Source organism: Apis dorsata, unplaced genomic scaffold (genome assembly GCF_000469605.1).
Source record: "Apis dorsata unplaced genomic scaffold, Apis dorsata 1.3 scaffold_176, whole genome shotgun sequence".
Taxonomy (NCBI): Eukaryota; Metazoa; Arthropoda; class Insecta; order Hymenoptera; family Apidae; genus Apis; species Apis dorsata.
The window spans coordinates 586,544-600,096 of record NW_006263463.1 but is presented as its reverse complement, the minus strand read 5'-3'; the positions used below and the strand labels follow the sequence as shown (position 1 = coordinate 600,096).

At 21.3% G+C, this 13,553-nt stretch overlaps 2 protein-coding genes across 3 annotated transcripts; one reads left to right on the top strand and one right to left on the bottom strand.

Annotated features, from left to right (window-relative positions):
• Positions 1–428: 428 nt before the first annotated feature.
• Positions 429–3,147, top strand: LOC102681330 (lysosomal Pro-X carboxypeptidase). Its single transcript, XM_006614380.2, has 7 exons — positions 429–729; positions 1,069–1,209; positions 1,433–1,713; positions 1,790–1,947; positions 2,029–2,201; positions 2,313–2,662; positions 2,862–3,147. The coding sequence occupies exons 1-7, from the start codon at positions 562–564 to the stop codon at positions 3,067–3,069; spliced, it is 1,479 nt and encodes a 492-aa protein (XP_006614443.1). The 5' UTR covers positions 429–561; the 3' UTR covers positions 3,070–3,147.
• Positions 3,148–3,487: 340 nt separating this feature from the next.
• LOC102681201 (kinesin-like protein KIF3A) lies at positions 3,488–9,446 on the bottom strand. 2 transcript variants are annotated; one of them, XM_031509826.1, is made up of 9 exons: positions 9,401–9,446; positions 6,664–7,082; positions 6,374–6,564; positions 6,012–6,151; positions 5,739–5,936; positions 5,261–5,652; positions 4,767–5,184; positions 4,569–4,694; positions 3,488–4,487 (listed from the first exon to the last, which is right to left on the bottom strand). In XM_031509826.1, the coding sequence occupies exons 2-9, from the start codon at positions 6,759–6,761 to the stop codon at positions 4,350–4,352; spliced, it is 1,701 nt and encodes a 566-aa protein (XP_031365686.1). In that variant the 5' UTR covers positions 6,762–7,082; positions 9,401–9,446; the 3' UTR covers positions 3,488–4,349. The 2 variants fall into 2 exon arrangements, with proteins under 2 accessions (XP_031365686.1, XP_006614442.1); XM_006614379.2 differs by lacking the exon at positions 9,401–9,446 and adding an exon at positions 7,290–7,454.
• Between the last annotated feature and the right edge of the window lie 4,107 nt (positions 9,447–13,553).

Sequence of the window (13,553 nt, the reverse complement as noted above, 5' to 3'; positions counted from 1 at the left end):
TGTTTTATTTTTAAATATTTTTATTACTTGTTAATATTATCTTTTCAATTATAAAAAAAATAATTTCAATTTAACAATCTAAGTTTATTATTAATATTACGAATATACAATGAATATATTTGTAAAATTCATATATATATATATATGATATTAATGTGCATTTACTATATATTAAAAAAAGAGAAAATTTAATGATAAAATAAAATTATTTTTTCATTTATTAATATTTTTATCTTATTTATTTTAAATATTAATTTATATAAAACGTCATTTTCAATCATATAAAATATATATGTATATTTATATCTATGTATTTATAATTTTAGTTATAAAATATATTAAATTATTTATCAAACTTTAATATAGAAATTAAAATTATTTTCTATTTAAATATTATTTTTACATTATATGTATAATATATAATATAAATATTATATAAACTTTTGATACACCATGTATATACCAAATATGTTGTGTTATTAGTCATCACAAGTAATATATTTAAGTTACATACTTATATTATTCATCAGTTAAAATTTGGAATTCATTAAAAACATTATAATGGAGCTATTCAATATTTTATTGTTATTTTTTATTACATTATGGCAATCTACGTTACAACATATTTTTTTAAATAAATTTTATGGAAACTATCAAAAGTCATTGTATATTCAAAATGAATTACATAGCGCGAAATACAGATATGAAATTAAGACGATTGATATGCCAGTATGTGATTAGTATTACAGTAAATTTAATGCAAAATTCTTAATAAGTAATATAGACTATGAATAATTATATATTTCATATATATATTTATTATATTTATTTACATTTATACATTTATATACATATATATTATATATGTATTTATATGTACATATATAATGTATTTATTAATTGTTTTAGAAGAAATTTCTGAATATTAAAATTTGATATAATTGTATATATGATCAAATTATATATATTATATTTTATTATGTTTATATGTGTATATATGTTTAATTACATATAATAATTATATATATATCGTTTTAAAATAAAGGTAAAATGCTTTAAAAATTACAGGTAGACCACTTTAGTTTTTCAGTATCAAATACATTTAAGTTACGATATCTTATAAATGGTACTTGGGAAAAAACAAATAATGCACCAATTTTCTTTTATACTGGAAATGAAGGTAATATAGAAACTTTTGCTCAAAATACAGTAAGTACAATTTATAAAAAAAAATAATGCAATTTAATATATTTTATAAATATAAATTATTTTATTCTTTTTATTTTATATCTATTATATTGTATTTTCTATTAATTTTATATTAATTCTATATTAATATATTATATTATTCTATATCTATTATAATAATTTCATATAATATTGTAATAACAATTCTTTAATTTCAAATTTTAATTTAATCATTATTTTATAGGGTTTTATGTGGGATATAGCCCCAGAATTTGAAGCTTTGTTAGTTTTTGCTGAACATCGTTATTATGGAGAATCTATGCCTTATAATAATAAATCATATGCAGATTTAAATCATTTAGGATATTTAACATCTCAACAAGCTCTTGCAGATTATGTTGATTTGATTCAATATTTAAAATCTAAACCAAAATATAAAAATAGTCCTATAATAGTTTTTGGTGGTTCATATGGTGGTATGCTTAGTGCATGGATACGCATAAAATATCCTCATATTGTACAAGGGTTAGTAAAATAGTATTATCTAGAAATATATTATCTAGAAATAATTTATGATATAAATATAAATTTTATATTATAGAGCAATTGCATCTTCAGCTCCAATATTGCAGTTTACTGGAGTCACAGAATGTGAAAGTTTTCTACGTATAGTTACTTCAGATTTTAAAAAAGCTCATTCAAATTGTCCAAAACTTATTCGTAAATCATGGAATACTATTATTAATATAACATCAACTAGTAATAAAATTTTTTATTCACATTATTTTATTTATGATATGTAATATTCTTTATTTTTTATATTTTATATTTTTCTAATAGATGAAGGAAAAAAATGGTTATCAGATAATTGGAAATTATGTCAATCTTTAAAGAATGAAAATGATATTGAACAATTAATATCTTATTTACAAGATATTTATACAAATCTTGCTATGGTAAATTATCCTTATAAAGCTAATTTTTTGGCACCATTACCTGCTTATCCTATTAATGTAAGTATCTTAATTTTTAAATAATTCAATATAATTCTTCTAATCCAATCAATATATTTATTACATTTTATAATTCATAATAATTTATAATTCATATTATTTCTATTATAGGCTGTATGCAAACACTTAACTAATGAATCACTCACAGGAATAGAATTATTATTAGCAATAAAAAATGCAATTAATATATTCACTAATTATACTAGTGAAACAAAGTGTTTAAATTTAAATAATTCTACACCTCAGTTAGATGCTATAGGATGGTCTTTTCAAGCTTGTACAGAAATGGTGATGCCAATATGTTCAGATGGAATAAATGATATGTTTAAACCTCATACTTGGAATTTGGATGAATATAGTAATGATTGCATAAAACAATATTCAGTAAAACCACAGCCAAACTTAATATGTAAAGAATATGGATGTAAAGATTTATCAACTGCAACAAATATTGTTTTCAGGTATATATTATCAAATAATATTAAATTTGATTGAATTAAAATTGAAACAAAAAATTCGAATTTAATAATATTAGTATAGATTAAATAAATAAATATTAGTATAGATTATAATTATTACTCATATTATAATCTTTTGTTTATATATATTTATATATATCTTATTTATATTTATTATATATATTTTTGATATGTTATTTAGTAATGGTTTAATGGATCCATGGTCTAGCGGTGGAGTATTACGAAACTTATCTTCTTCTGCAATAGCAATAATAATTCCAGAAAGTGCTCATCATCTTGATTTAAGAAGTAGCAATCCTAATGATCCATTCAGTGTTGTTTTAGCACGAAAATATCATCGTTTTTTTATTACAAAATGGATCAATGAGTATCATGAAATGAGAAAGTGATCAATAAAATATTTATATTAATACTGTGATAGAAAAATTCAATAAAAGATATATTTAAAAAAAATGAATTAAGAAAAATCAAATATATACTTTATAATTATTTATTTTTATATCGTAAATTATATATAAAAAAGCATAACATACACACAATAATAATTATAAACATTTAATATCTTAATAGTAAGTAATAGGTAAACAGAATTGAGTATAAGAAATTTATTATCACAGTACTTAAAGAATGTATGAGTTTTAATAAAAACTTAAAACACACACAGACATAACATTAAAATATTATAATAAATAGCGAATAAAGAATAATCTAAATATAGTTAAAATTCTATTTTAATGATGTGCTTTCTTTATGTTCTTTTTTTAAGTTTATGAACATAAATGATTAAGCAGAACAAGATTCAAATTATTTTCTTTTTTCTTTCAAATAATTATCATAAAATTTTTTGACAAAAAATATTATAGAAATACTGTAGTACTGTTATCAAGCTACAAAATCTAGTCTTTATCAAAAGATACATAAATGCTAATGTAAAAAGACATAAGATTATTAAACTTTTGATAAAGATTGCATTTTTGTTTTTTTATCTCTATATTCCTATATCGAGTAAAACATTTTATTTCTTATCACACAGGTACAGCACATATTTTCTTTTCTATCTTTATACCAATTAATTATCTATTTAATAATTTATATTGCATGCTATTAAATATGAAAACGTATTTTCTATGATAGTTTATATTCATTATTGAATAAAATTTTTCATTTAGTATTCCATGAACATCACAGGAAAATTTAAACATATGAAACATAAAATTTACTTTTATAGTTTTTCATTTATAATATAATATATGAAAAAATTACCTGAGTTGAAATAATTTTAAATTTTATCGAATATAATTCTAATTTTTGTTATTATATTTGTTAACAGTTTATATAAACTAGTAAAAATTAAATAGTTCGTTTATATTATTTAGTTTTAAATTATATGTCATATAACACAGAAATTGTAGTTTTTAAATTGTTTTTGTTAATTAGATATTGTCCTATTGTATTATATATATCTTTGCTGTTATGCAGTATTTAAAATAAGTTAGAACAAACCTGATTCAAAGTAGAAATAAATGTATAATTACAGAAAATACTGATTTCCTCATCATATATATATCATATAAACAAAAATAAATTAGAATAATGTCTTTAAAAAAGTGCTAAAAAAAGGTACTTAGTGAAATATAAATATTTTTATCGTCTTATAATTTAAATAATTTTAATGTGGTGTACGTCTATGTGCTGTAGTTGGCCTTGGAACCCCAGATCTACCTCGTATTTTTTTTGGTTGTACGAAAGTATTGTCGATTCCATTATTATAAGAAAGATATATATTTGACATGTCAGGTTGAATTTGCTATAAATAAAAATTATTATAAATATTACAAATTCTATTCTGAAAAAACATCGATATTAATTTGAAAAAATGAATACATACATCTTTATTACTTCCTATTGGTGGTGTAGCTTGTGCTTTTCGCATATTGTTACCTGTATATGCTACACATTTTAATTGCCATTCTCCAATATCTTCATTCCAATGAACATATCTTTCAATCATTGTCTAGAAAAAAAATTGATAAATGAAATTTTTAATATATGAATATTTATAAAATTTTGTAAATGTCATACATACTTGATATTGAACAGGTATATAACTATTTACTATTAGCTCTTGAAGTTGTAATTCTCGTCCAATACCTCTAACACCTTCTAAAAGTCCTTCCATTTCCCTTTGATGTTCTTGCTGTAAATCAGATAATTCTGCTTTAACAGACATTAACATTGTGTGTACTCGAGCTAATTTTTTAGTTTTTCCTGCAGCTTCTTCTTGCAAAGAAGAATATTTTTCTTCTATATCAATTCGTTCAGCTTCTTTTGCTTCAATAGCTTTTTTTAATTGTTCTTCTCTACTTTTACGTTGTTCAAGTTCAATTGCTGCAGCAGCCAATAATTGTTCTTGAGCTTCTGCTTTTTCTAACAAATTCTCACCACCAACTAAAATCTTATTTTGTAAATTTTGCATTTTCTCTCTTAATGCTTCTTTCTCACTCCTAAAATGATTAGTTTTTGTAATCTTAAAATATTATAATCTTATCATATTTGTTAATTAATTTTTTAAAAACTTACTGAGTTCTTTTTAATTCAATAACATCTTTATCATCAGGACTTTTATCTTCTCTTTCAGCTTTGTCAATTTTTTCATTAGAATCTATATCTCTATCTTCTAATTCTTCCATTGTTAATATTTGACTTCTTCTTCGTCGTGCTTTTTTTTCATGTCTAGCTTCCCCTGTTTCTTCAGAATCTTCAGATTCATCTTCAGATTCTGAGATTTCAGCACCATTTTCTTCCAATTGTTTACGTAATTGTTCAATTTCAACTTGAAATTGTCGAAGTAAAGCATCTTTTGGATCTTCATTAATTCTTGCTCTATTTTTAATATTTTTAGCACGATTTGCGTAACGAAGTGTGCTGATAGTTTCATCATAGTTTATATCTGCTGGACTTACATTTGCACACTAAATTTAAATAATAAATAAATTTAAATAATTAAAATAATTATATTGTGAATAATATATTTAGAAAGAAATAAAATTAACATTACCATTAAAGTTTTTGAGTTTCCACCCAAAGAATCTTGTAATAATCTTGTTAGTTTGGAATTCCTATAAGGCACATGTGAACTCTGACCATCAACTAATGCAGATATTACATTACCTAGTGTTGAAAGTGATAAATTAATTTTTGTTGCTTCTCTTAAACGAACCCCAGAAGCTTTTGTTTTACTTTGTCTTTCTGACCCCTAAAATATCATATCATAAATTAATAAGTTCATTTTAAGTAAAAAGCTAATGTAATAATTATAAGAATTTCATACAGCTAAATCAACTAAATGAAGTTTTCCCATTTTAACATGTTGTTCACCATCTTCTCCAAGTTGACTAGATTCAACAGTGATTGTAAATATTGCATGAGATCTTGAACTTGATACATTCATTGCTGTAGCTCCAACAACACCTATGAATCATACGAATATTATATATTTTATTATATTATTTTGTTTATTATTATTCACAATGTGTCATAATATAACAAATACAGTTACTTTCATTATGAAATATTATTTATATTAAAATTCAAATTATAATATTATAAAATTAAGATATAATATAAATTACAAGATATAAAGTTTTATTTTTACTCATATTATACTCAATTTAATAATAAAATAATACTTACGATTTTTATTACCAAGAGACATTATTCGATCTAAATCATCAGCATTATTGACAACATAGCCACTAAGATCTTTTACAAATACTCCAATGTCAGGTCTTTCCTTTACTTCTAATCTTGTATTTTGATCTTTACCTAATAAATCTCTAACTTCTTCATTATAAATTTCTAAATATGTTGCACGCACAAGAAATCTGTAAAATATTATTTCTTTAAATATTTAATTTATTGAATTTTTAAATAAAAAATTGGACTCTTATAAAATTTTAATCTTCTTTATAAAAAATACTCACTTTTGATTATCATGAGCTTTAGCTATATGTCCAAAAATATGTGCAAAGGTATTAGGAATAATACCTCTAAGTTGTGGAGATGTTTTTGCACCTGACATGGTATATGTTTTACCAGTGCCTGTTTGTCCATATGCAAATATAGTTCCATTGTATCCTTGAAGAACTTTATCCACAATAGGTCTTGCAGTTTCATTGTAAATATCAACTTGAGTTGAATCAGTATCAAAAACAGCATCAAAAGAAAAAACTTTTGGTGGTTCTCCTTGTGCAGCATTGGGATTCTCAACTGTTATTTCACTATTTATGGTATCCACACATACTATGTTCTTACAATGCCCGTCCAACTCCTTTCCATTTAAAGGTCGAACACGGACCACAACTCTGACATTTTCTATTTCTCCGAGTTCTGTTGTACTATCCTAGATAAAGATAATTAAAAAATTATATAATATAAAGAATAAAAAGGAAATGTAGATAAGTTCAAATCATTACTATATTTTTTTTAATTATTCTAATTATTATTATAATTATGATAATAATTCGATTTGACAGATAGAACTGTCAAACAAATATTTAATATCTCTCGTATAAAATTCACATTTTTACAATATATAAAAAATACTAACTTCAGTCCCCGGCATTGCAGCTTTATTTTCTTTTAAAGTCACATAAACATACGATTTAGAGCATATTATTTAATCTCAAAACAATGTTTTAATAAAACGTAATGGACTAGCAGACGACCTCCGTAAACAAATGGATCGATTTGTATGATTGTATCACATGAAGATAGGCACAAAATCACATCATTTACAATCCATGAAGTTAGAAACTCAATAATTCATCAATTATTATTCTTTAATTCTTCAAAAATTATATAAATGAATTGAAAATATTTTTATATGTGTATTTATTATTAATATGTAAAGATAAAAAACTAAAATTATATTTTTTTAACAGAGAATAATTTCTATAAATCATATCATTCAACCACAGACTAGATATAAAAGAGACTACAAACTAAATAGATTTATATATGAATTTCTATTATAAAATAAATGAAAATGAAATGAAAAATATTAAATATATAAAATATTTAGATTTTAATACTTTATTATGCTGTATTAAAAATATTTCTCAGTAAAATTATATTCAAAACATGAAAGAAAATTAAAATATCGAGAATGAATTTAATTTGCAAGAATTGCTCAATCAATGCATTATAAATTTTTATTAAAATCAAGATTTTCAATTTTCATATTTGAATACTTATAAGCTATTGTATATAATATATATATATATATATATATATACAATAAAATATGAACTGTTTAACTATCACCATTTTTTTTGTTACAGATTATAGCAAAAATAAATTTATGATCTTTTTCTAGTAATAGCATATCTTAAACATATTTTAAAATTGTATTGATTGGTTGTATTGATATTGAAATCTCAAATTTTTTTATTATTTTTTCTAATTATTAACAATAAAATGAATTATTTATTTTAACGAATATTAATTACTTGCTTATATTATTAACGATATCAGCATTTGTAATTTGTCATGTATTTTTATATATTATATATCTATTTTATATAATATTTCAGTTCATATATTATTTTAATTTACGTTACTTTTGTCCATTGTGGAAAATATTTGAGATAAAAGTAGAATGGTTTCAAGAAATGATTTCAAATATTTTTTGACATTATTTATATTTTCGTAGGTGAATGCATAGAAATCATATAAAAATTATTTTTTAATAGAATTTTATATTTTTTTATACATTATAAATAAATAAATAATAGATACATATTAATCGCAATAATAATTAATAATTTCACATAAAAAAATACTAAACTACTTATAACAAATAAATTGTATAGTTTTTTTTATAAAAAAATGCGAAACATATTGACTAACACAATAAAAATAATATAATTCTATAATAATAAAATAAAATTAGCTTTAATTCAAAAATCTTTTACATGCACGAAAAAATTAATAATCAATTAATAATCAAAATCCATTAATGAAATGAAACCACTAAAATGAAACAATTTCATTTTTATTTTAAACTTTTTAAATGAAAAACAAAGAAGATTATAATTATGAAGTTATATGATACATATAATTTCACAGTATATTTCTCAATTTTTTAGAATTAAAAAAATTATAAAAAAATATTTAATATATTAAAATAGCTCTTATGAAAAATACATAAAAGATAAGTATTTCTTTTAAGATTCTTTTAAAGATAAAAATTCAAAAAAAAATATTGAAAAAATGAATTTTCTGAATCCCAAAGAATATCTGCAACAGGTAAATATAACAATAGTAAGTATTTCGCAGATAAATATATAAAATTCCATAAAATTCTTCATTTTAAAAATACTCGAAAAATTTCGCATATTACTTCTTGTCCAATTATATTCTCCTAATATAAAGCCAAAAATTTGGTCAAAATTTGTTGTCTTGAAATTTCCAAAAAAATTTCGTGTATTATTTTCTTTCAAATTATATTTTTCTAATATAAAATTGAAATTAAAATAGAAATTTTTTGTTTTTCAATCTTTAAAAAAATTTCGTGTATCGAATTATATTCTTTTAATTAAGATTAAAATTTTTTGTCAATGAAGATTGTTACCTAAATATACGATTTTTTTTTTGAACAAGAATATAATTATAAAAGAAATAGCATATGAAATTTTTTCTGACAGTAATTCTACTTACCTGTTTTATATTTACCTTTAAATATTATATCTTTAAGCAGGCCCATTAGTAAAAACTTTCATCATTTTTTATTATTTTATTTAATTCTATTATTATTCTATTAATTATGAAAAATACTATATTACGTTGTTTTAGATTTATTTTTTATGCTGGTATGATTTTAAGATCTGTAGAAAAAGATACAAAAAGATATAAAAAATATTTTATAATTATATAAATATATATAATTATATATATGATATAAAAGTATGAAAAAAAAAATATATATATATATAATATGTACATATATTGAATAAAATATATGTAAAATTATATGAAACCTTTAAAACATATAAAAAAATAATTTATATGAAATCTATATAATTTATATATCAAATTATGCAACATATAAAAAAAAAGTTTATGTAAGTATTTATATAATTTATTATATAACTTATGTATATATATTATTATTATAATTAATATTATAATAATAATAAAATAGATATATAAAATATATATACTTACAAAATATAAAAATTGGATAGGAATAAACTGTATTAATATAATATATTGTTTTTAATCAATAGATTAAACAAACGAGAAAATATATGTATAAAATATAACAACAACATAATAAAGTTAATCACATATCTAATCCGTCTTTTTTAGAGCATAAATTTTACAAATATAGACAAGAAGAGAAAATAATGAAAAAAGGATAGAAATAGGAAAAAAATATGAAAATCAGCGCCATCTCTAGAATGCTAAAGACACTTCTTGTGATTACGTCATGATCAAATATGAACAAAGATAGTAAATAATAGAAAAAGGACAGACAATGAAAAATATGAAAATCAACGCCATCTCTAGAGTGCCGTAAATTAAACTATATAAAGAAAAGGAAAGTGAATATTAGAAAAAGATAGTTAGATAAGAATTGATTAACAGTGCCATCTCTTGAGTACTAAAGACATCTCTCAAAAGAATAAGGTAGAATAGAATTGAATATCAACGCCATCTTTTGAATGCTAAAGACATTTTTAAAAAAGATAAAGTAGAGACGGAATTGAATATCAGCGCCATCTCTTTTTTATGAATTTTAAATCTTGAAAATATTTTCTTTTATATTCAAAAGATGGCGTTGATATTCAATTCTGTTCCTACCTTATCCTGTTTTTAAAAAATATCTTCAGTATTCAAGAGATGACGCCGCTAATCAATTCTTATTTTATCTTTATCCTTTTCTAATATTTACTTTCCTTTTCTTTATATAGTTTCATTTGCGGCACTCTAAAGATGGCACTGATTTTCATATTTTTCCCTATAGCTATCCTTTTTCTACAATTTGCTCTCTTTGTTTATACTTGATTTTGATACGTGATCACATGGTATATAACATTGATTTTGACACGTAATAACATGGTACATAAAGTATGAATTAAACACACTTTTATCATTTCTTTTTCAAAACTATATATATATATTTGTCTTAATCTTTAATGTAAAAAATATAGATATTATATTTTCGGTTTTATATTTCTAGAATAGCTAAAGATATTTTATAAAATATAATATATTTTGATATATTATACATTTTCTTATATAGTATTATATTGATAATACTAATAATACTAATAATAAAAATTTTAATGTACATATTATTCAACGACAAAAATGGGATTTAAATAAACTTGCTTTAATATATATAATAAAAAAAAATAAGAAGAAATTTTGAAACATTTTTAGAAAAATTAAATTATAGAAAATTTATTTTTTCTATCGAATTTATTTTTTCTCTATTTATAATTTTTCTAAAGCATTTCTAAAATTCATATAATTAATGAGATAGTTAATGATAATGTTTTAATTAACTATTATTGAATACAAAATAACGAAAACTTTGTATCTATTTTGTATTTTATCTATAATTAAATTTCGATTTTTTATGAGACACAATTAATTATTAAAATTTGTTATATCGTATATTATTATATTAAATAAAATATTATATTAAATAATTTTTCTAAATAAAATTCAATTAAAAAAAAAATGAGAAGAAATGAATTCAAAAATATTACATTAAATATGTTATATGTTTGAATGAAAATTTAGAAATTTAGGGATACAATAAACTTTTTTAAAAAAATAACAAAAAATAATTTCATATTAAATATATATATTTTTTAAATATATAATAAAATGCTTTTTACTGTGTAATCCATTTAATTAAACATTTTTAAAAATTTTTTTAATTTATTATTAAGTTCTACTTATATATATATTTGTTTTCTACACGTAATTAATTTAATTTATAATCAATGTGATAAAAGCTATTTTGATTGCCAATACTGTTGCTTTTCTCATTTTTATATTTTCTTTATTATAAAAATTATTCAATATCAAACAATTTAGCTTCCTTGAGGACTAAATTTCACTTCCGCGAGGGTGAATATTTTCGTTATGAGTTAATGACTTGAGATAAATCTTTCATGCTACATCAATATTAATATTAAACCATTACAAAATAAATAGATTTTAATTTCACATATTGTAGAATACGATGTATAAAGCTCCTTAATGAAATTAATTACATTGAAAAAGTAATTAATTAGAAGAATGAAAATAAATTTTATATATAAATTATACGTATAAACAGAACGAAAAAATCAATGAGTTGTATCGAAAAAAAAAAATGTTTCTTTTAACTAATGTTTTACACATAAGTTACGAATAAATGACGAACATCCAATTTACGGAGACAATCATCGAGTGAGAATTGCATGTATATTCAGTATACGAACAATAGCGAACACATTCCCCTCCCTACACCCTAGTGGTTCCCCCTCGGTATATCGTACCCCTGGAACCTCGATGCATATCCCCACCTAGAAAGAATATACCCGTTTGAAGAGAAACAGCAGCTGACGACCGTAACAATGCATTCTCTGCATGCGAGAGCAATATGCTCTACGCAGGGTTACGAGAGAAGACGGTGAACTTCGTTGCACGCACGCTACTGGCTGCTAGATTACCAGTGTTACAGCGATGTAAAGCCATTAGAACGTATAGGTAGCAGGTAAGGAACTTTATTCGCTTCGGCGAGATATCGATCTTGCTAGTTCGATATATAAACAAGAGGTGTGATCATCGGTTTTTTAACGAAGATATATACGTGGTCAATAATATGTGCTCATCGAATATGAAACGAAATATTTTTTTTTGATTTAGTTTCATTTTTTTTTTTTTACACATATATTTAAAATTGATAAAGAAATAAATTTCATTTCGAATGAGAAAATATGAATTAAATGGATATAGTAAAAATTCGTGTTTCTGAATATGATCAATTTGATTGATTAGTAAAATGATTAATAAAATCAAAATTTAATGAATAATAGAATAAATGCGTATATTATTTTAAATTGATATTATAATATATTATAATTTTGGAAATTATATTATCATATAAATATAATTAATGTAATATAAATAATTAATAATTCTGACGTAGAACGATAATTTTAACTAAGATGATTTTTAAATTTATATTATGATTTTCTTTAAATTATTGTTATTCGATATTTGAATAATATTTAAAGCAGTATAAGAGAATATAAAAAGGATATTTTATCGGAAAACCACTTATTTCATTTAAACTGAGCTTTATAATCCTTTTATCATTGGATTATAAACACATGTATAATTATATCTCTTTTATCATATTTTTTTTATCATATTATATATCACGTGAAAATGAATTATTTTATCAAAATTTATTACATATATATCTTTTTACTATGACTAAATTACATTTTTCAGAAAAGATTAATGATTAAAGTAAATATTACTCGTAATTTCTTTCTTTTTTTCCAAAAGCGTTTAAAAATATTCATAGTACGCATTTAATTCTTTATAATCAAAATTTTGATTAATCATTATTGAAAAAAAGTAAATGACACTTAATTACAATTTTCTTTTTATTTTTATTGAAAATTTTGAAAAAAATAAATAAATATCTAGAAGATGATTTTATTATAAAATAGGTTTCTATCAATAAACTAGTGATAAAAAGTAGTAGTAGATAAAAGTAAAATTAACAAAAATAAAAGTAAAAGTAAAATTAACAAAATATGTGAGTTGTATGTTATATTGGTTTAATTATATTGAAGTT